Consider the following 23,180-nt stretch of genomic DNA (forward strand, 5'->3'; position numbering starts at 1 on the left):
GATCTGAAAGTTGAAAATTAAAGAAAGCTGAATGCCAAAGAACTGATGCTTTTGAACTGTAGTGTTAGAGGAGACTCTTGAGAGTCCCTTGGACTGCAAAGAGATTCAACCAGTCCATCCTAAAGGAAATCAGTCCTGAATATTCATTGGAAGGATTGATGGTAAAGTTGAAACTCCAATACTTTGGCCACCTGATGTGAAGAACTGATTCACTGGAAAAGACCCTGATGCTGGGAAAGACTGAAGGCAGGAGGAGAAGTGGATGACAGAGGATGAGATGGTTGAATGGAATCAGACTCAATGGACATGAGTTTGAGCAAGCTCTGGGAGTTGGTGATGGACAGGGAGGCCTGGGGTGCTGCAGTCCATGGGGTCACAAAGAGTCAGACATGACTGAGTGACTGAACTGAACTGACTGAAGGATACCATTCTATTTTAACACAAGTTAACATCAAAATGCTTGTAATTTCATCAGTGATTATCATATTTTCAAACTGTCAGGGCAGAGAGGTTTTTGTTTCTTATGCTTTTTCAAAGCAATAATGATACATTCCATATGACATAGAAGTATATAACTAATAAAGGTAGATAAGTTACTTACAAAACAGAAAGAGACTCACAGACTTAGAAAATGAACTTATGGTTGCCAGGGGGAAGGAATAGTTAGGGAGTTTGGGAAGTTCAGGTACCCACTGCTATATTTACAATAGATAAGCCTACTGTATAGCACACAGAACTCTACTCAGTTATGTACCATCTTGGATGAGAGGGGGTTTTGGAGGAGGATGGACACATGTATATGTAGAGCTAAGTCCCTTCGCTGTTCATCTGAAACTATCACAACATTGTTTATTAGCTATACACCAATACAAAATTAGTTTAAAAAAGTAATAATATAGGCAGAAATCACTGGTTGTGGCTCACTGTCAGAGAAAGAATTCAAGCAACATCTACATGAAGGTCTGAAATGGAAGGCCATAAATGGACCTCGACCTTTTCCCAGCACTGTGAGTTCTGTTATAATGCTTATTTTGAAAACGCGACATCATTATATACCAGAGAGGAATCTGAGTATGCCACAAGTTTTGTCTTTGCTTATCTGCAGATTTATCCACAAGAAATGCTAGATAAATGCTAAAACCTGCACCCAACTAAACTGAAGGTTTTATTAGGAAGACAAAATTTTCACACGCACACCTCATAAACATCCACTGCCATTTACACGTGAGTGATGACACACACCCATCCACTGCTGGTGGCAGGACTTTTGTCTGGTTTCAAATGACCCTCCTTCCCCCACTTCACAGTAACACACAAGTCGTAACATACTTCTGAACAAACTTCGTGTCTTTGTCAGGAGAAAGTGTCAGTTCATTGGAGAATTTATCTATTACCTAGCCATTTAAAATGTATAAAAAAGTATGCTACCCTTTCTCCTGGCTTTGTTTCTGTTTTTTCTTATTAGAGTATAGTTGCTGTGCAATGTTATATAAGTTACTGGTGTACAGTATGTTCACACTTTTTAAAGGTTACGCTTCATTTGTAGTTATTGTAAAGCATTTGCTGTATTCCCCATGTTATACAACATATATCCTTGTAGCTTATGTTATACCTAATAGTTCGAATCTTTTAACCCCTTACCCCTGGCTTGTCCCACCCCTTCCCTCTCCCCAGTAGTAACCACTAGTTTGTTTTCTGTATCTGTGAGTCCGTTTCCTTTTGTTATATTCACTCACGTGCTATATTTTTTAGATTCCCCATATAAGTGATACCACACACGGTATTTGTTGTTCTGTCTGACCTTTATTTTTGATTATCACTGACAAAGCTTTTGAGCACTGTGCCCTGGCCCTCACATTCCCCTCAGTCCTGCACTTTTTATGTGCAGTCTTTCACTGTGAAGTGATTTTCAGGAACGCATATGTCATGTCAGAGCAGAACTGACTGTAGCCTTAATTCAAGGTTCTGAGGAAGAGACCACGCAACACGCTTTAGAAGGTAATCCAACTGACTTCCTCAGATTGTCACTCCATGGTTTAACTAGTACACTACATTTTGTGTGTTTATAATCCCTTGTGGCAGAATTGTAGGGATTATCTCCAAAACATCTCAGAAATTCATTTTTTATAAATTGGTTTTATGCAATCAGAAGGTAGAGAAAATCCTCAGTTCTCCAGGTTATACATTTATACACATGTCTTGAGGTTAATAAGAAAAATTAGGTGATGCTATTCTTTGTAGTATTTCAGAAAATGAATCAGAACTTGGGTACAGCCTGTGACTATTAAAGTCAGTGAGACTCCTATATAGTTTTCCTTCTGTCTGAAGAACTTCATAACATTTCTTGCAAGGTAACATTTCTGGCAACAAATTCCTTCAATTTTTGTTTGAGAAAGTATTTCTCTTTCACTCGTGAAGGATAATTTCACAGGGTACAGAATTCTAAGTTGGTGCTTTGCTTTTGTTTTTTCCCTTTAACACTTCAGACACTTCACTGAACTCTCTTCTTGATTTCTTGCATGGTTTCTGAGATGTCAGATGCAATTCTTACCTCTGCTCCTTTATAAATGAGGTGTCCCCCCCTCCCATCTTCTATCAGAATGTTTCTCTTTTATTTTTGACTTTCTGAAGTTTGAATATGATTGTGGGGAGGGGATTTATCCTGCTTGGTGTTCTCTGAGCTTCCTGGATCTGTACTTTGATGTCTAACATTAATCGGGGAAAATTCTCAGTCATTATTGCTTCAAACATTTCTTCTGTCCCTTTCTATCTTCTCCTCTGGTATTTTCATTATAGCCACCATACTTTTGTAGTTGTCCCACAGTTCTTGGATAGTCCGTCCTGTTCTGTTCTGGGAATTTTTTCCTCAGTCTTTTTTCTCTTTATTTTTCAGTTTTGGAAGTTTCTAGCATCATATCCTCAAGCTCAAAGCTCTTTCCTCGGCATGTCCAGTCTACTAATGAGCCCATCAAAGGCATCCTTCATGTCTGTTACAGTGGCTTTGATCTCGAGCATTTCTTTTTCATTCTCTCTTAGAATTTCCATCTTTCTCTTTACATCATCTGGTTTCGCATGTTGTCTACTTTTCCCATTAAGGCTCTTAACATATTAGTTGTAGGTTTCTAAATTCATAATCTGATAATTCCAACATTTCCACCATATCTGATTCTGGTTCTGATGCTTAGTCTCCTCAAACTGTGTTTTTGCCTTTCAGAATGCCTTGTAAACTTTTACTGAAAGGTAGACAAGATATACTAGGTAGACAGGATACATTGCAGTCAACAGACCTTTAGTGATGTGAGAGTAAGGTTTGGGGTAGGGAAGGGTTGCATAATCCTGCTATCAGGTCTCAACTTTTTGGTGAGCTGGTGGACCATGCCCTTCACCGGTGCTTCTCGGTTCTCACTCCCCACCCGTAGGTGGGATAGCATAGCTAGAGTGGCCTGGAGTTGGCACTTCCCTTCCCCCAGGTAGGCCAGGCCCTGGGAAGACAGCTTCTCCTCAGAGCAGACCTTGTTGAGAAGAACAGAAGTCTCTTAACATTTCAAAGTGGTCCTTTCCTTTCCTCCTGCCAGAAGTATTTTCCTCCAGGATTCACTGGAGGGGCTTCCCTGATAGCTCAGTTGGTAAAGAATCCACCTGCAATGCAGGAGACCCCAGTTCGATTTCTGGGTGGGAAAGATCTGCTGGAGAAGGGATAGGCTACCCACTCCAGTATTCTTGGGCTTCCCCTGTGGCTCAACTGGTAAAGAATCCACCTGCAATGTGGGACACCTGGGCTGGGAAGATTCCCTGGAGAAGGGAAAGGCTACCCACTCCAGTATTCTGGCCTGGAGAATTCCAAGGACTGTATAGTCCACAGGGTCGCACAGAATCAGACATGACTGAGCAACTTTCACTTTCACTATTCACTGCAGATGAGTGAGGACCTGGTGGAGCTCCAGGAAGTAAAAAACTCCCAGAAACGTAAGCTCCACCTCCAGTGACTGGGCACCCCTGAAGTTTAGGATGTGTTTTTGCTTTCTCTTACCAAGTTTCAGTTGTCATAATTAAGTGTACTATATGTTGATTTAATACATTTATATGTTGCAATGTGACTATCACTGTGGTGCTCACTAACAGCTGTATCATGTCACATAATTATCATTCCTTTTTTTTTTTTTTTTTGTGGCGGGAACAATTATGATCTAGTCTCTTGGCAACTCTGAAGTTTATGACTCGGTATTATTGACCATAATCACTATGTGATGCATTACCTCTCCCACCTGAAGTTTTCAGCTCTCAGACTTGTCCACACTGAGCCTCCAGCAATTTGTCGATTACAGGTTAGGTTTCCCTACACTGGTGCTGGCTCCCAAGGCTATGGTTTTTCCTGTGGTCATGTATGGATGTGAGAGTTGGACTGTGAAGAAGGCTGAGCGCCGAAGAATTGATGCTTTTGAACTGTGGTGTTGGAGAAGACTCTTGAGAGTCCCTTGGACTGCAAGGAGATCCAACCAGTCCATTCTGAAGGAGATCAGCCCTGGGATTTCTTTGGAAGGAATGATGGTAAGCTGAAACTCAGTACTTTGGCCACCTCATGTGAAGAGTTGACTCACTGGAAAAGACTCTGATGCTGGGAGGGATTGGGGGCAGGAGGAGAAGGGGACGACAGAGGATGAGATGGCTGGATGGCATCACTGACTCGATAGACGTGAGTCTGAGTGAACTCCAGGAGTTGGTGATGGACAGGGAGGCCTGGCGTGCTGAATTCATAGGGTCGCAAAGAGTTGTACACGACTGAGCGACTGATCTGATCTGATGTTTTGTTTTTAAATTAACTATATTTATGTATAATTTATATATAATAAAATGTACCCATTTTAAGTAAAAAAAATACATAAATAAAAAATAAAGTCAGTGAGACTAATTTTCTCACCTCCTAGGCATAAAGTTGGACTACCATGAGACAGGGCCAGAAAACATAAGCCAGAAAAAAACTGATCAAAGACTATTGATTCTGTTCAATTAAACTGACATCTATTGAATGTTATCAAGTGCCAAATACTATGTTAGACACACAAACACAAAGATGAAATACGATGGACCTGACTCTCAAGTAACTCATTATCCAGTCAAGTGGAAGTAGTAAATAAATAATTACAAGACAAAATAAGAAAATAATTGATATAAAATTTGGTAAACAAATCGTTAAAGGAGACATAAAGAAGCTGTTTTAAGTTACAGTCCTCATAGCTCTGACATTTTCCCAAAATAAAATATTTATAAATGACTGGAGGTATTAGGCATACACTTATAATAAAAAGGGCATTTGTAAAACATTTTAAAAACATTAAACCCTACCTTTGGGTCAAAGTTGACACTGAGAAGACCACTTGTGGCACTGAATTTAACCAAGGGCTGATTCAAATTAAATTCACAGATTTCATTCACATTGCTTTTCCATTCATTATAGATATGATCTTCAAATTGGTTCAGCAAAGTTGTCATCTCAACATACTTCTGATAAACCAAGGTATCATCAGGACTTTCCAAGAATCTGTAGGAATATGGTTTTTCCATATATTAGAGAGGCTTCAGCTTAATTACTTTATAATAATACACACTAGAAAATGTAACACTATAAACCAGGAAGAAAACCAATAAAGGTCAAACAATGCTTCTTCCCAGTCTTTGTTTAAAAAAGATAGTTATAAAATAAATGGAATGCCAAACATTTAAATCAAATAGCAACAGGTTGTCAATCCCTATCCCTACAAAGAAAAGAGAAAGATATAAAAGTCTGCAAAAAAAAGGAATGCTAGTTATTGGAGAAAGGAAAAACAGTAACAAAAATTATCAGCATATTTTGGATGAAATGGAAAAGTGAAAAGGAAAAAAAAGACCCAAAACATAGAAATATAGGAAGTTCTAAGTCCTATTAAGCATACTCCAAACCATGGGAATAAATCCCTCTCAACAAGCCAGACAATGACAAGAGTTAAATAAGGCAATAAGCACTAAAATGAAGAGCTCACCATATCAAAATTGCCTGTGTCACAGGGATAGTGTTACCAGGAAAGCCTAACTACTTACAGATAACGGAGAGATGCAAAGTTTGACCAAAACATCTGAAGTCGGTCAAGAACCTCTTTAGCCCATTTGATATTTCCTGAAGTAAATGGCATATTCTTGTTAAGAACTACATTTCCTTGTTCAATCTGCAAATTGATATTGTGGTGAAGAGGAAGAAAGGGAACATTTAATGAGAGTACACTCCAACCTTGTGAACAATTGCTCATTTTGGCACTTTTACAGAATAAATACATAAAGCACATGTGCTAAGTAACTTGGTTGGTAGAAGAGCTAAGGTCCTAAAGCAGATTATTCATATCCATAGGAAACCAGTTAAATAAAAGCATAACAACTTCAGTGCCTGTATCTCACCTTTAGGTATCACTCAGTGTAGTTCTACTTGACACCCTGACCCACAATATGATGCTGTGAATGTGCCAGACTTTATCCCCCCACTCACCTGTCTGATGTGTTCATTATACAATTGCTTACACATATCCAACTCTGCACTGAACATGTGCACAAGTGTGCTATAATGTGGGCTGAAAATTTCCATGACAACTGGTTTCTCAAGAAAATTCCCAAATACGGTCAAAAGCTATAAAAAAAATCAAAGTGAAAGAAAGGTTAACCACCATAGGCTGTTAATACAAATACTCAGTTCACTATTTCCCCCATTAAACCTCCTCCATGACTAGATACAGAGCAAACATTTAGATCTATGCAAGTATCCTGCAAGGTCTCCAAATCGAAAACACATCTTTGCATCTCACTAAAATTTCTACACATCCAATAAAGCAAATTCTAAATGTAAAGCAGTTTCCCTTCCTCACCAGAAAGTGAAGAGTCAGAAATGAACCTCTGTTTGCAATCCCTGATCACAGCTGACACTATTACTTCCTGTTGGGCACCAGGAAATGTAGAAGATGCTTTGCAGATTTAAGAACAGAAGCAAGACTGTATACTTTTTATTTGCTCTTCTCTCCTACATACTGGACTGCAAAGAGATCAAACCAGTCAATCCTAAAGGAAATCAACCCTGAATATTCACTGAAAAGACTGATGCTGAAGCTCCAATCCTTTGGCCACCTGATGTGAAGAACTGACTCACTGGAAAGGACTCTGATGCTGGGAAAGATTGCGGGCAGTAGGAGAAGGGACAACAGAGGATGAGATGGTTAGATGGCATCCCCAACTCAATGGACATGAATCTGTGCAAACTCCAGGAGATAATATAGGACAGGGGAGGCTGGTGTACTGCAGTCTATTGGGTTGCAAAGAGCTGGACATGAGTTAGCAACCGAACCACAACCTACACATACACCCTTTGAAATAAGAATATCCATACTGAGGACCTCCAGGTCACACAATAATAATCATTACAGTTACCCTGTGATAGACAATGAAGGAAAAGAACGTGAAAAAAGAATGTGCATATATATATATATATATATGTATGTATAACTGAAACACTCTGCTATACAGCAGAAATTGACAACATTGTAAATCAACTATACCTTCAGTAAAATAAATTCTAAATACATAGTTATACTGCAAGCATCAGTCACAGGGACTGTCCTGTCTATGCCCACGCGTGTTTTGTACCACAGGACCCAGGCCCCCCCAAAGCAGCAGCTGGTGCAGCAGTAGCGACCTGTTCCAATGACACCCACTCCACAGGCGGACGGTTCCTTCAGTGTCAGAGTCGTCGTTGAAACCTACGCTTTGAGATAATCAGATTCTTTCTCAGAAAAAGAATTAGGGCATGGCAGGTTGAACCAATGCCAGTAAAATTATCAGTGAAGACAAATCACAGTTGAGCCTTGAACAAAATGACCTTCAACTGCATGGATCTACTGTTACACAAAATTTTATCAATAAAGACACTGGAAAAGTTTTATGGAGATTTGAGACAATTTGAAAAGACTCTCAGATAAACCATGTTGCCAAAAAATACCAAAAATTTAAGATACATCATGAATGCATTAAATATATGTAGATACTAGTCTATCCTTACAGAGATATAAGGATCTATTTAATATAAAAATGTGTAGTCCTCTGTTTTATAACTTTGCTTTCAAAAAATTACATTACCAAACAGTATACCTCTCTCTTAACTGAAGAAATTGCCTATCAGCCTATCACCAGTTTTAAGTAACAATGTTACCAATATCATATTATGAATATGACTGTAATACTCTATGCCATAAAAATTTCATCATAATTCAGTTATTAGTACATAGGCTAGGTTATTGTGGGACAGTCCTGTCGACTGCTCTAGGATACCAGAAAACAATCATGCTGAAGAAAAGAAGCAATAATTCAATCACTGATAAAATGCAGCAATCATGAATTCATTTTTGCTGCTTCATTTTATCAATGTATGAATCACTATACATGTAAAGAAATATGAATTTCTTTTTCATATTATCTTTTCAGTTTTTTTTATGTCTAATGTTGGTAATACATGTGTGTACCATGTAAGACGATATTGATATAGGTACACAATACCGATGCAGGTATTGACAGATGATTCATCTTGTAGAGACGACACACTCAAAAAATCAATAGAATACAGTCCTGTAAGCGTGTTTTTTCTTCCTTATGATTTTTCTTAATAACTCTTTTTTCTAGCTTACTTTCTTGTAGGAATACATTATACAATACATATAACACACGAACTGTGTATCCTTTGACCACTCATTATTGCAAAGCTTCTGGTCAAAACTAGGCTATTCTTAGTTAAGTCTGAGGGGAACCAAAAGTTAAACACTGATTTTCAACTATGAAGGGGATCAGCATTGTTCAAGGATCAACTGTCCTAGCAAGCAGGGGAAGCCAATGAGTACGGGGACAGAAAAAGCAGACATGTGAACCAAAACACCATCACACACCCAGCAAGCTGCTGAGTGTAAGCCCACAATTCCTGTTGATTGGTTATGGAGCCCTCAGATTTTAAACTAATCTTGACCAACCACGAGTTTTCACAAAGCTTAGGGGTCTGGTGAGGCTAACTTTGGTTTTCTATTGTCCTCCTGTCTTTTTTTCTAATCTGTGGGGATTCTTCTGTGCATCAGTGTGAGACAGCTTTCTTTGCAAGAAAAATAATGTAGTAAAAATGCATATTTTTATAAAAGCAATGTTTACAGAACGCTGACTAGGTGCCCAGGCACTGTATTTTAAGGGAGTTAAAAATGCTGTTCTCACATGCTCCAGAAAAAGAAACTGAGTTGTGGGCAGGGGACGACTTGCCCGAGTTGGCAGAGCTAAGACAGAGTCGTCACTTGACACTGGCGCTGAGCGGTCTGGCGCCGGGGCAGCCTTGGCTACCTTGTGCGGCCTCCCATCAGCCCAGGTGCCACTTAAAACTGTTCTTTTGTTAGTTACTTACTCTGTGTGGGCTTCAGAAAATGTTAGTTATTAGGCCTGTTCCATAGATACTTTCTTTGAAATAAAAAGAAGTATCTCCTCAAAATAACTAAGTATCATCAAGGTGGCAGAAAACCATATACCAAGATTCCTGCCCTGTTAGTGATGTGACATGGCTAAAGATAGAGCTTTGTTATTCCTCTCAGAACTACACTAATGGGTGTATCCCCAAAATTGCTGTTGTTAAAAAGCAGCATCACTGTAAACATTTTGTAAAGATTTCCTAAAAACTACTCACTATAAAAAAAATCAACACAAAGAAAAAAATTATACAAACAGAAATGGAGATCTAACCATATCTTTGAGGCAATTGAAATAAACACATGCTGGCCTTTTTTCTGGTAATATCAATTAGAACTACTGTAAAACTGTTGGTGGGAAAGAAATTGGTGCAGCCGCTATGAATAAAAGTGTGGAGATTCCTTAGGAAGAGGGAGAGGGTGGGACGGTTTGGGAGAATGGCATTGAAATACGTATAATATCATATATAGAAAGAGTCACCAGTCCAGATTCGATGCACAATACTGGATGCTTGGGGCTGGTGCACTGGGACGACCCAGAGGGATGGTATGAGGAGGGAGGAGGGAGGAGGGTTCAGGATGGGGAACACATGTATACCTGTGGAGGATTCATTTCGATGTTTGGCAAAACCAATACAATATTGTAAAGTTTAAAAATAAAATTAAAAAAATAAAAATAAAATAAAATGAAAAAAAAAACAAGAAAAAAAAATCTACAAATACAGCTACCATATGATCCAGCAATCCCACTCCTAGGCATATATCCAGGGAAAACCATGGCTCAAAAGAATGCATGCGCCCCAGTACTCACTGTAGCACTATTCACAATAGCCAAGACTTGGAAGCAACCTAAACGTCCATTGACAGATGACAGATAAAGAAGATACTGTATGCATATAATGGAATATTACCCAGCCATAAAAATAATGAAATAATGCTATTTGCAGCAACATGTAATCATCATACAAAATCAAGTTAGTTAGAGAAAGACAAATATGTGATATCACTTACATGTGGAATCTAACAAATGATACCAATGAACTTACTTACAAAAAAAAAACAGACTCAAGTACATAGAAAACAAAACTTAGGGTTACCAAACGGGAAACGGTGAGGGGAGGGATAAATTAGGAGTTTGAGGTTAACATACTGACATTGCTATTATTAAAAAAAAATAATCAACGACATGTTGTTTAGCACAGGAAACTATACTCAGTATCTTGTAATAATCTATAAAAGAATTTTAAAAAGAATATATATGTATATATGTGTAAAACCAAACCACTTTGCTGACCACCTGTAACTAACACATTGTAAATCAACTATATTTCAATATAAAGTACCGTAGAAACTACTAAATATTTAAACTCCGCTTGGTTAGTTGCCACTGAGCAAAATGCAAAGTATTAACTTTTCTTCTTACAACCACTGTTCTGTTACATTTGGACTTTATGTTAACATTCTGAAGCAAAAACGGCCTTAAAGGTTTCATAAAGAATTGGACTCTAACTACAGTAAGGAAACACACCTATTTCACAGCGTCCTCTTTCAAACCCTTTTTATGTCAACTACAACTGAAACAATACTAGAAGCTTCCCAGCCACATCTCATTTTGCCCAGCTGACGTGCTTAGTGGAACTTAACTCCAAGTGTAAAATAGGAAAGAGAGAGAAAATATTTTGGGGGGAGGTAGTAAAGCCAGAAATTAGTAGTTAAAGTCTTAACTTTTAAAGCAGTACATATTACCTTAATTTTTCAACATCACAGATAAATAAAAATTATCTTCCAGGATGAGAATAAAGGTCATTTGAACTTCTGGTTTCCTTGTCACATCAGCGCTAAGAGCTTTTTTATGAAGACAACAGATTCTGTCCTTCATATCAATCTCGAAAGAGTCAAGACTGATACTCAATACATGCTTCCTTCCTAAATATTCCATTAGAGGTCTGTAAGGTTTACCTTGATTTTCTTCTACTTCTCGGTTTCATTATGCAATATTTATGTTTTTCCTAAATTTGTCTCTTTTTCAGATTTTTTTAAATCTATTGCCGTATGAACCACATACACTTCACAATTTTCTAGTGTTCTGTTATTTCACCTAAAGACTTTTCTCAATACTTACCTTACATACTTCAGTCTCCATGTAGAGATACTGTAAATTTTAAAAAGCCTTCCATCAGCATTTTGTTTTAATGTTTATTGAATGCTAACTCTGCCACAGTTTTATACTGTTGGCTTTCAGGGCCCTTCCTGCTCATGGCTTTGCTGGGTCCTGGTCTTTAGAGTCTGCAGGTATTTACTCCCCAGGACACAACAGTAACTGGGCAGAGTTCATCAACCTGGACCTATAGTAGAAATAATTTTCTCCTTAAATACACAACCCTGTCATTTTTTTCCTTCTGCCACGACTCTTGCTGCAGTTTATCTCCATCTGCGTGTCACTGCAGGACTGTGACAACCAGTCAGCCCTGCTAATGTCACAGTTATTAAGTGGCTGCTTTATATAAAGGATTGCAAAAGGTGATCTAAATATAACAAAAGCTCTAAGATGATGCCCCACCCCTGGAGAGCTTATAAGGGCAGCAGCTTATGCTGTGTTTTTCAGTAGACAAGGTACAAATATGCTGAGAATCAAAGAAACAATACATGACAGTGAAGAGATAAAACTGTTAAGAAAAATAATTGGCATGTGAAAACAGAATCCATATGAATGCCTGTGAGAAAAGAGAAAAGGTAGGAGCCTCTGTAATTGAGATTTTCCTCCACATTCTTTCTTGCCATGATTTCCGAAAGTCTGAAAGGAAGTCCAGTAACAGAGAATATGATAGACTAGTGCATAGCCACTAAAAATGGCATTGTTGAAATCTGTTATTAAAGTAAAAATATTTATGATTCACTGCTTCTTGAAAAGGCTACAAAAAGATTGCAGAGTTCAGAATATGTCATTTTTCGCAGAGAGAAATATGTATGCACACCTAGTCAAAGAAAAGGTCTGGCAGTATTAAAAACCACAGTAACTTCTGAGAGATGGCATGACGGGTGGTATTATTTTATAACAACAGGCTACATATTTCAGCTGGCGGCATCTCAGTTTCATCCAAGGGCTCATAACAGAGAACTCTGGGCCCTGTGACTTCCCTGTGTTAAAACGGTTGACGGCGTTAGAAGACACTAGCAGCTTAACCACCATCTGACCAATTTATTTGAATTTTAAGATCAAAATCAAGCAATTATCTCTGACAGTCTGGGTCTGTTATTTTGTTTTGCACTGCAATCTTCAATGAATTGTGTCCACAATTCTCTAGCTGTTTCCACTGACACGGAGTCCTCATTCCACTTTAGGGATGTCATCTAAGTTTACACTTTACAGATTCTCTTCTTTGACAAGCAAGTTCGACTATTCATACACTATACTGTATTTCATCAGTTCTATGATAAACATTCGGAGAAGGCAATGGCACCCCACTCCAGTACTCTTGCCTGGAAAATCCCATGGACCGAGGAGCCTGGTAGGCTGCAGTCCATGGGGTCGCTAGGAGTCGTACACGACTGAGCGACTTCACTTTCACTTTTCACTTTCATGCACTGGAGAAGGAAATGGCAACCCACTCCAGTGTTCTTGCCTGAGAATCCCAGGGACAGCGGAGCCTGGTGGGCTGCCGTCTATGGGGTTGCACAGAGTCGGACACGACTGAAGCGACTTAGCAGCAGGAGCAGCATGATAAACATTCTTTCATGTTTTAACACCTTTGAAACTAGATTATGTTATATAATCAACAGCATCCTAATCTTTTGGCAGTATTTTCCTTTGTTGATAAACAATGGCATGTCTGGTAATTGGTGTCTTATGCTTAAAGAAAAACCTGCCTCTTGAGAAATCTGTATGGCAGGTCAGGAAGCAACAGTTAGAACTGGACATGGAACAACAGACTGGTTCCAAATAGGAAAAGGAATACATCAAGGCTGTATATTGTCACCTTGTTTATTTAACTTATATGCAGAGTACATCATGAGAAACGCTGGGCTGGAAGAAACGCAAGCTGGAATCAAGATTGCCAGGAGAAATATCAATAACCTCAGATATGCAGATGATACCACCCTTATGGCAGAAAGTGAAGAGGAACTAAAAAGCCTCTTGATGAAAGTGAAAGAGGAGAGTGAAAAAGTTGGCTTAAAGCTCAACATTCAGAAAACGAAGATCATGGCATCTGGTCCCATCACTTCATGGCAAATAGATGGGGAAACAGTGGAAACAGTGTCAGACTTTATTTTGGGGGGCTCCAAAATCACTGCAGATGGTGACTGCAGCCATGAAATTAAAAGATGCTTACTCCTTGGAAGGAAAGTCATGACCAACCTGGACAGCATATTCAAAAGCAGAGATATTACTTTGCAAACAAAGATCCGTCTAGTCAAGGCTATGGTTTTTCCTGTGGTCATGTATGGCTGTGAGAGTTGGACTGTGAAGAAGGCTCAGCGCTGAAGAATTGATGCTTTTGAACCGTGGTGTTGGAGAAGACTCTTGAGAGTCCCTTGGACTGCAAGAAGATCTAACCAGTCCATTCTGAAGGATTTCTTTGGAAGGAATGATGCTGAACCTGAAACTCCAGTACTTTGGCCACCTCATGTGAAGAGTTGACTCATTGGAAAAGAGTCTGATGCTGGGAGAGATTAGGGGCAGGGGAGAAAGGGACGACAGAGGATGAGATGGCTGGATGGCGTCACTGACTCAATGGAAGTGAGTCTCAGTGAACTCCGGGAGTTGGTGATGGACAGGGAGGCCTGGCGTGCCGCGGTTCATGGGGTCACAAAGAGTCGGACACGACTGAGAGACTGAACAGAATTGAAACTGTTATTTATTTCAGTCAGATCAATAAAGTGGGCAGGTGAACCCAACCTATATAAACAATGGTAAAGAAAAGAAATTTTTGAATTAACTGGTATTTTTCACTTTTCACTGTGGCTTAATTCTGAATCAGTACTTCACAGGTCTTCCCAAACTTGCTCTAAAGGTAATGAAAGAACAATGAATTGAAGCAAAGATCAACAGTCAGATGTCCTAAAACTGACCTTGTCCAAGGTCAATGTCATTATTCATTAGTGTGATATTCAAAGTTTATAATTCAGTGAGCTGAATATGAAAAGAATGTGACTAGTTAATAGTTCACCTGAATCAGAAAAGAATGTATTCCCTCTTTTCATCTAATAGTTTTACATTATTCATTGCTAAAACTTTTTTTTTTAATAACTTCTTTAGAACTAACCTTAAATGCAGCTTCTAGACCATTGCAGTTGAAGAAAGCTTCACAAAGAACTGTCCCAAGCCTTCTGTCAAAATCCAGAGTTTTGGACTTAAATACAACATAATCACTTTCAAACTCCTATAAAATTCAAAATAAAATATTAGTTTTCAGGAAAGAATCCAACAATGAAAATATCAATCACAAAAGCGTGACACCTCTCTCTTTTTCTCTCTGAATGATTTTTCATAGTAGGATTCTAGGAAAGAAACAGCTGTATCTGACTAAGTGCTCAGTGACAGCCTTATTTATAGAGCAGTGAACATCTAGCACCATCAGCTCACGTTTCCACAATGCCTTCCACTGGCTCAGACCCCAACATCAGAACTTTGGCCTACTGATCCACCCTTCTCCACGCTATTTTGATTATAAATTTAAAAAGCAAAGCTTTACAGAAAAGAAAAAGGAAAAAAAATAATCTTGCCTCATTATAAATTTAGTACATCTAGAGTTTAAAAATTAAGTTTTTATTTTGTTTTTTTTATGGAGCAGAAAACCTGCCAGGAAACAGTATTTCTTCAAGTGAGAACTAAAATCCACAGGTCTGTCTGTAAGAAAACATCACTGGAGATACAGACATAACGTAACACTCTTTTCATTTCCCCAGTTTCTTACCAACATGCGGTTAACAACCCCCAGTTTCCTCTTAATACATAAACACCCACTCTCATAATTACAAAGAGTGAAACAAAGACAAAATAACCATCATCTGCATAGCATTCCAACTCAGTCTTCAGTGAGGCCCCAGAAATTCACAACCACTTTGGGCTTCCCAGTCAAGCCACCCCAGGAGTGTGCACCACACACTTAATGGGTCCCTTTGTTACCTCCATAGCCTGAGCCTTTTCTATTAATAATACTAACAGGAATAATAACAATAACGACGGCTAACATTTATTCAGTTCTATTTTAAATGTTTTACATTATTAGCTCAATTCTAACAATATATAATGTAGGTAATATTTTTCCCATTTTATGGGCAACAAAATAAACTCTGAGAAGTTTATGTCCACAGTCATACCACTAGTTGACAGCAGGGCCAGAATTTAAAACCAGGTAACCTGGCTTCATTGGAAAAGACTCTGATGCTGGGAGGGATTGGGAGCAAGAGGAGAAGGGGACGACAGAGGATGAGATGGCTGGATGGCATCACTGACTCGATGGACGTCTCAGTGAACTCCGGGAGTTGGTGATGGACAGGGAGGCCTGGCGTGCTGCGATTCATGGGGTCGCAAAGAGCTGGACACGACTGAGCGACTGATCTGATCTGATCTGAACCTGGCTCCAGAGCCCACACTCCAACCATGATTTTGGATGTTTCTATGAAGGAATGCACCTTATGCTAAATTTAATACACACTAGAAAATAGTGTAACAGCACAGTTCTAGAGCACTGTGCATCATACACAGCAACATCTTATTTAGCATCAAGAGGAAGTCTCTACTTTTGAATGAAGGCCAAACAGTCTCTTCATTCAAGGATCACTGACCTTTAAAAGTAGACACAAATGCCCAACAAGTTGTAACAAGCCTACCTTGCCCCTCATCTCAGTGTGGCAACAAGGAACATACAACTTAAGATCCTCAAACATTATTTGAACAATTAACAAATAATCAACATCTCAGTTCAGTTCAGTTGCTCAGTCGTGTCTGACTCTTTGCAACCCCAGGGACTGCAGCAGGCCAGGATTCCCTGTCCATCACCAACTCCCAGAGCTTGCTCAAACTCACGTCCATCAAGTCAGTGATGCCATCCAACCATTAGGGAAGGAACAAATACTTATTTCCCATAACAGATCTCTCTCCTAACCTCTCCTGTCAGCTCAGCCTGAATTCAGAATTGCTGAGGGGACATCTCCCTCAGGAAATCCCCCAGATAACTCAAATTTATTATATACAAAGGCTTCCCTGGTGGCTCAGATGGCAAAGAATCTGTCTGCAATGAAGGAGACCAGGATTCGACCCCTGGATTGGACAGATCCCCTGGAGTAGGAAATGGCAACCCACTCCAACATTCTTGCCTAGAAAATCCTAAAGGAGCCTGGTGGGCTATAGTCCATGGAGTTGCCAAATGGGAACTCATCCTCTCTATAAAGACACTCCTCATTCTATAAACCCTAACAAAAACTCTGGCAATCTCTTTGACTTCTTCCTCTCTTGCTCAAAGTGTTATCTGTCTTTTCTCCTATGTATTCTCCATCGTCCAGGCATCACCCTCATCTCAATCACCATTACCACTTGGCTAGACTTCTGTTTATCATATTTAAACAGCTCTCTTTACCTTTAATCTCACCTCTCCCATCATTCTCTAAACTGCAATCTAAACAAGCTTTCTAAAATAGAAATCATATGTCACTCTCGTACTAGTAATTCTCCATGTCTCAGTACGGAATCCTTAACTTTTTAGGGTGAAGTCTCACAGTCTTAGCCTCATCTACAAGGTCCTTTGTGATGTGAACCCTACTTACTCCTCCTGACTATTCCAGCGTCTCTCCCTCTTCACACTCTCGGATCTAGCCAGGCCTGCCTTGTCACACTGGTGCTCTGTGTATAACACAATTTTCTCTAATCACTTTCTTTTCACCTACTCCTCACCTGCTTCATTTCTATCTATTTTTCCAGTTCTACTTATCTTTCAGGCATTGTCTCAGTTTCCCTTTCACCTCCCCTGGAAAGGGGCCCTTCACAAATACTCCCATGGCACACAGCACTTTTCATACCCTGGCACTGAGCACTCTGTGTAACTGACTACCTGGATTCTCCCACTGGGTTTTAATCTATGAGTAATGTACCCAGGTTTCTTCTCACAGGGACAGTACCAATATTTAACATTCCCAGCGCATAGCTGTTTCTCAATCTTATTAGAGAATAAACAATATACTGGTGCTACTCAAAACCATTTTTTCTATATTCTAGAAACTCCTAAATTGCCCTTATTAGTAACATGAGAAATTCTGACGTTTTAGGTAGAGAAATATCATGGTCTAATTTAGCTGTTAATAGGCAATCAAGTTGCTGTGTGAAGAACAGATGTGATGGAGCCAATACAGGGCCTGAAGGAGAGGTTTAGGAGCAAAGGCAATAACCTGGCTCAGAGATGAGATCTGTATATATTTTCAGGGTGATATATTCTCAGGGTTTATATGACAGAACCTGATGCTTACTTATCATGAGAAAAGAGTAAGATCATGGATGGCTCCTATATTTTCCACTAAGCAGTATACTATATGGAGTATTTTTGAGTTGAAGAATACAAGGAAGAATAGGCTTGGGGAGAGGTAAAGCATGCTGGTGATGTCTATTAAATATACAAGTGGAGATGTTGAGTAGGCAGCCAAATATACGCTTTGTGTTTGGGATATAAGGAGGTCCTTTCCATTATGTATAATGTCCTTGAGGCTTTTGGTAGCTATTCTTTATCAATTTGAGGAAGGTCCCGCTATTCCTATTTCTGAGAATTTTTTTCCCCATCATGAATGGATGTTGAATATGGTCAAAAACCTAATGCATCAAAGTTTTTAAATTGCTAAACTATTACAAAGGGGGCAAGAACATACCATGGAGAAAAGACAGTCTTTTTAACATGTGGTGCTGGGAAAACTGGACAGCTACATGTAAAAGAATGCAATCAGAACACTCCCTAACACCACACAGAAGAATAAACTCAAAATGGATTAAAGACCTAAATGTAAAGCCAGAAACTATAAAATTCTTAGTGGAAAATATAGGGAGAACATTCTCTGACATAAATCTATATCTCTATCTTTTTGGATCTACCTCGGAGAGTCATGAAAATAAAAACAAAAATAAATACATGGGACCTAATTAAACTTAAAAACTTCTGCACAGCAGAGGAAACCATAAACAAAATGAAAAGACAACCCAAAGAATAGGAGAAAATATTTGCAAGTGACCAACAAGGTATTAATCTCCCAAATATACAAATAGTTCATGTAGCTCAATATCAAGAAAACCCCCAAACAATCCAATAAAAAATGGGCAGAAGATCTAAACAGACATTTCTTCAAAGAAGGCAGACAGATGGTCAAAAAGCACATGAAAAGATGCTCAATATCACTAATTATCAGAGAACTGCAAATCAAAACTGCAATGAGGTATCACCTCACACCTGTCAGAATGTCCATCATCAAAAAATCTACAATAAATGTTGGAAAGGGTGTGAAGAAAAGGGCACCCTCTTATACTGTAGGTATGAATATAAATTTGTACAACCATTATGGAGAACTGTATGGAGAATCCTTAAAAAACTAAAACTAAAACCACAGTATGATCCAGCACTCCCACTCCTGGGTGTATACTTGGAGAAAATCATAATTTGAAAAGATACATGCACACCTATACATGCAGCACTATAACAGCCAAGACATGCTGCTGCTGCTGCTAAGTTGCTTCAGTCGTGTCCAACTCTGTGCGACCTCACAGACGGCAGCCCACCAGGCTCCCCCGTCCCTGGGATTCTCCTAAATGTCCATTGACAGAGGAATGGATAAGAGAGATGTGGTACATATACATACAATGGAATATCACTCAGCCATAAACAATGAAGTAACGCCATTTACAGCAACATGGATGGACCTGGATATCACCATACTAAGTGAAGTCAGACGGAGAAACACAGAAGTCATATTCTATCACTTGTAAGTGGAATCTAATTTTAGAAATGATACAAATGGGGAATTCCCTAGCAGTCCAGTGGTTAGGACTCCATGTTTCCACTGCAGGAGACACAAGTTTGATCCCTGGTCAGGGAACTAAGCGGAGAAGGCAAATGGCACCCCACTCCAGTACTCTTGCCTGGAAAATCCCATGGGCGGAGGAGCCTGGTGGGCTGCAGTCCATGGGGTCTCGAAGAGTCGGACACAACTGAGCGACTTCACTTTCACTTTTCACTTTCATGCATTGGAGAAGGAAATGGCAACCCACTCCAGTGTTCTTGCCTAGAGAATCCCAGGGACGGGGGAGCCTGGTGGGCTGCCGTCTATGGGGTTGCACAGAGTCGGACACGACTGAAGTGACTTAGCAACTTAGCATCTTAGGGAACTAAGATCCGGCATACTGTGTATGTGCTTAGTCACTCAGTGGTATTCAACTCTTTGTAACCCCATGGACTGTAGCCCACCAGGCTCCTCTGTCCTTGGGGATTCTCCAAGCAAGAATACCGGAGTGGATTGCCATGCCCTCCTTCAAGGGATCTTCCCACCCAGGGGGATCGAACCCAAATCTCCCGCATTGCAGGCAGATTCTTTACTGACTGAGCCACCAAGGAAGCCCAAGAACACTGGAGTAGGTGGCCTATCTCTCCTCCAGGGGATCTTCCCAACCCAGGAATTGAACCGGGGTCTCCTGCATTGCAGGTGGATTCTTTACCAGCTGATCTACCAGGAAAGCCCGCATGTGCAGCACAGCCAAAAAAAAGAGATACAAATGAACTTATTTACAACTCAAAAACAGACTCAGAGATCTCAAAATCAAACTTGTGGTTACCAAAGGGGAAACATGACAGGAAGTGATAAATTAAGAGACTAGGATTGACATATACACATGACTATATGTAAAATAGATAATAGGGACCTACTGTATAGCAGAGGAAACTCTACTCAATATTCTGTAATAATCTATACGGGAAAAGAATCTGAAATATATATACATATATATATACACACACACTATATACACTTTATCACTAAAAAATACTGACCATCATCTGAGCCTTAATGAGTCATAGTAACAATGTCAAAGATCACAGATCACCATAACAAATATAGTAATAACAAAGAAGTTTGAGATATTGTGAAATTTTCTAAAATGTGACCAACACAAAGCAAGCAGGTGTTACTGCAAAAATGATACTGATCAGTACAGGGTTGCAACGAACCTTCAATCTGTAAAGAAACAAAAACAGATGAATGGATAAGAAAGCTGTGGTACATATACACAATGGAGTATTACTCAGCCATTAAAAAGAATACATTTGAATCAGTTCTAATGAGATGGATGAAACTGGAACCTATTACACAGAGTGAAGTAAGCCAGAAAGAAAAACACCAATACAGTATACTAACGCATATATATGGAATTTAGAAAGATGGTAACAATAACCCTGTGTATGAGACAGCAAAAGAGATACCGATGTATAGATCAGTCTTATGGACTCTGTGGGAGAGGGAGAGGGTGGGGAGATTTGGGAGAATAGCATTGAAACATGTATAATATCATGTATGAAACGAGTCGCCAGTCCAGGTTCGATGCACGGTACTGGATGCTTGGGGCTGGTGCACTGGGACGACCCAGAGGGAGGGTAGGGGAAGGAGGTGGGAGGAGGGTTCACGATGGGGAACGAGGGTACACCTGTGGCGGATTCATTTCAATATTTGGCAAAACTAATACAATATTGTAAAGTTTAAAAATAAAATAAAACTAAAAAAAAAAGAAAAACAAAAACAAAAACCCCACAGGATCTGGCAAGCGCAAACGGAAAAATGAGGGGTGCCTGTAATTCTTCAATATTTGGTAGAATTCTCCAGTGAAACACCCCAGGTATCAATATTTTCTTTGGGGGAAGTTTTTAAATACAAATCCAATTTTTCTCACCCTCACAAGAAAAAAAAAATTTTTAAAGTATCTGTGATGACAGATGTTAAGTAAACTTACTGTGATAATCATTTCACAACATATACACGTAACAAATTATGCTGTACACCTAAAACTAATATAATGTAACATGTCGATTATATCTCAATTTTCAATATTTCATATTGGGTGAGTTGTGGTAATTTGAATTTTTTGAGGAATTGTTTTATTTAATCAAAGTTATCAAATTTATGTATAGAGGTTATTCTTTTGTTTGTTTTTTGGTATTACCCATTATTCTTTTGATATCTGCAGAACATGTAATGGTAGCTCTTTTTCACTCCTGACATTGGTAATTTTTTTTTCTTTGTAGTCTTTGTAGAGTTTTGTCTTTTCAAAGAACTAACTCTTAGCTTCACTGACTTTATTATTCGTTTTCAACATCATTGATTTCTGCTCTTCCCTTCTGATTTTTCCCTTCTTTCTGATTTGTGTCTATTTGCTCTCATTTTTTTCTAGGTTCTTAGGGTAGAAACATTACTGATTTGATATTTTCCTCTTTTTTAATGTATGCAGTTAGTGCTATAAATTTCCCTCATAACTGCTTTAAGCTGTTCCTACAAATTCTGAAATACTGTATTTTCATTTCATTCATTTTCATTCAGTCCTCTGTTTTATTTCCCTTGAGACTACTACTTCGATTCACAGAATACTTAGAAATGTGATCTTTGGCTTTTAAGTGTTTAGAGCTTTCCCTGTCATGTTTCTATTACTGATTTCTAGTTTGATTCCATTGTCATCTAAGAACGTACTCTGTATGAGTTCATTCCTCCCACAAGCAGTGAGTCAAACAAGAAATCACCTGGGAAATTAAGAACACCTTGACATAAATGGGGGGAAAAAAAAAAAAGCCCAACAAAGTCAAACTTAAGGAATACATCAGAAACAGTATTAAGGGAAAAATTATCACTATAAACATATACATTAAAAAAGGGGGATCTTAACTGAATAACCTAACTTTACACGTTACTAATACCAAAGCTAGCAGAGGAAAGGGAAAAATATCAAGATCAAAGTGGAGATAAATGAAGTCAATAACAGAAAAACAGAAAAAGCAACAAAACCAAAAATTTCATTCTTTGGGAAAAAATGAAATTGACATTTAGACAGACTGACTAAAGAAAAAAGAGGGAAACAAAATTACTAAAATGAAACCTGAGTAATTACTACCAAATTTACAGAAGTAAAAAGAACCATAAAAATGTTTTATGAACAATTTTATAACAAATTTGGAGAAGGCAATGGCACCCCACTCCAGTACTCTTGCCTGGAAAATGCCATGGACGGAGGAGCCTGGTAGGCTGCAGTCCATGGGGTCGCTAAGAGTCGGACACGACTGAGCAACTTCACTTTCACTTTTCACTTTCATGCATTGGAGAAGGAAATGGCAACCCACTCCAGTGTTCTTGCCTGGAGAATCCCAGGGACGGGGGAGCCTGGTGGGCCGCCGTCTATGGGGTTGCACAGAGTCGGACACGACTGAAGTGACTTAGCAGCAGCAGCAGTATAACAAATTATGTAACAGATGAAATGGACAAATAAAGAAATATACAACCTACCATGACTGAATAATGAAGTAACAGAAAAACTAAATAGGCCTATAACTAGTACAGAGACTAGTCATCAAAAACTTCCAAAAATAACAAAAAATGCCTAGGACCAGATAGCTTTCTGGTAACCACCACCAAACACTTAAAGAAGTATTGACACCAATCCTCCTCAAAAAT

The 23,180-nt window shown here is 39.0% G+C and overlaps 1 protein-coding gene across 2 annotated transcripts in view; it reads right to left on the reverse strand.

The window, feature by feature from the left end:
- DNAH11 (dynein axonemal heavy chain 11) overlaps window positions 1-23,180 on the reverse strand; it is a 371,336-nt gene that overhangs the window by 318,808 nt on the left and 29,348 nt on the right. For both annotated transcript variants that reach the window (XM_070369750.1, XM_070369751.1), the window contains exons 9-12: window positions 14,768-14,884; window positions 6,515-6,652; window positions 6,076-6,200; window positions 5,344-5,539 (exon numbers count right to left, since the gene is read on the reverse strand). In XM_070369750.1, coding sequence (XP_070225851.1) covers window positions 5,344-5,539; window positions 6,076-6,200; window positions 6,515-6,652; window positions 14,768-14,884 — 576 coding nt within the window. The remainder of the gene's footprint in view (window positions 1-5,343; window positions 5,540-6,075; window positions 6,201-6,514; window positions 6,653-14,767; window positions 14,885-23,180) is intronic.

The sequence above is a fragment of the Bos mutus genome, chromosome 4 (genome assembly GCF_027580195.1).
Source record: "Bos mutus isolate GX-2022 chromosome 4, NWIPB_WYAK_1.1, whole genome shotgun sequence".
NCBI lineage: Eukaryota > Metazoa > Chordata > Mammalia > Artiodactyla > Bovidae > Bos > Bos mutus.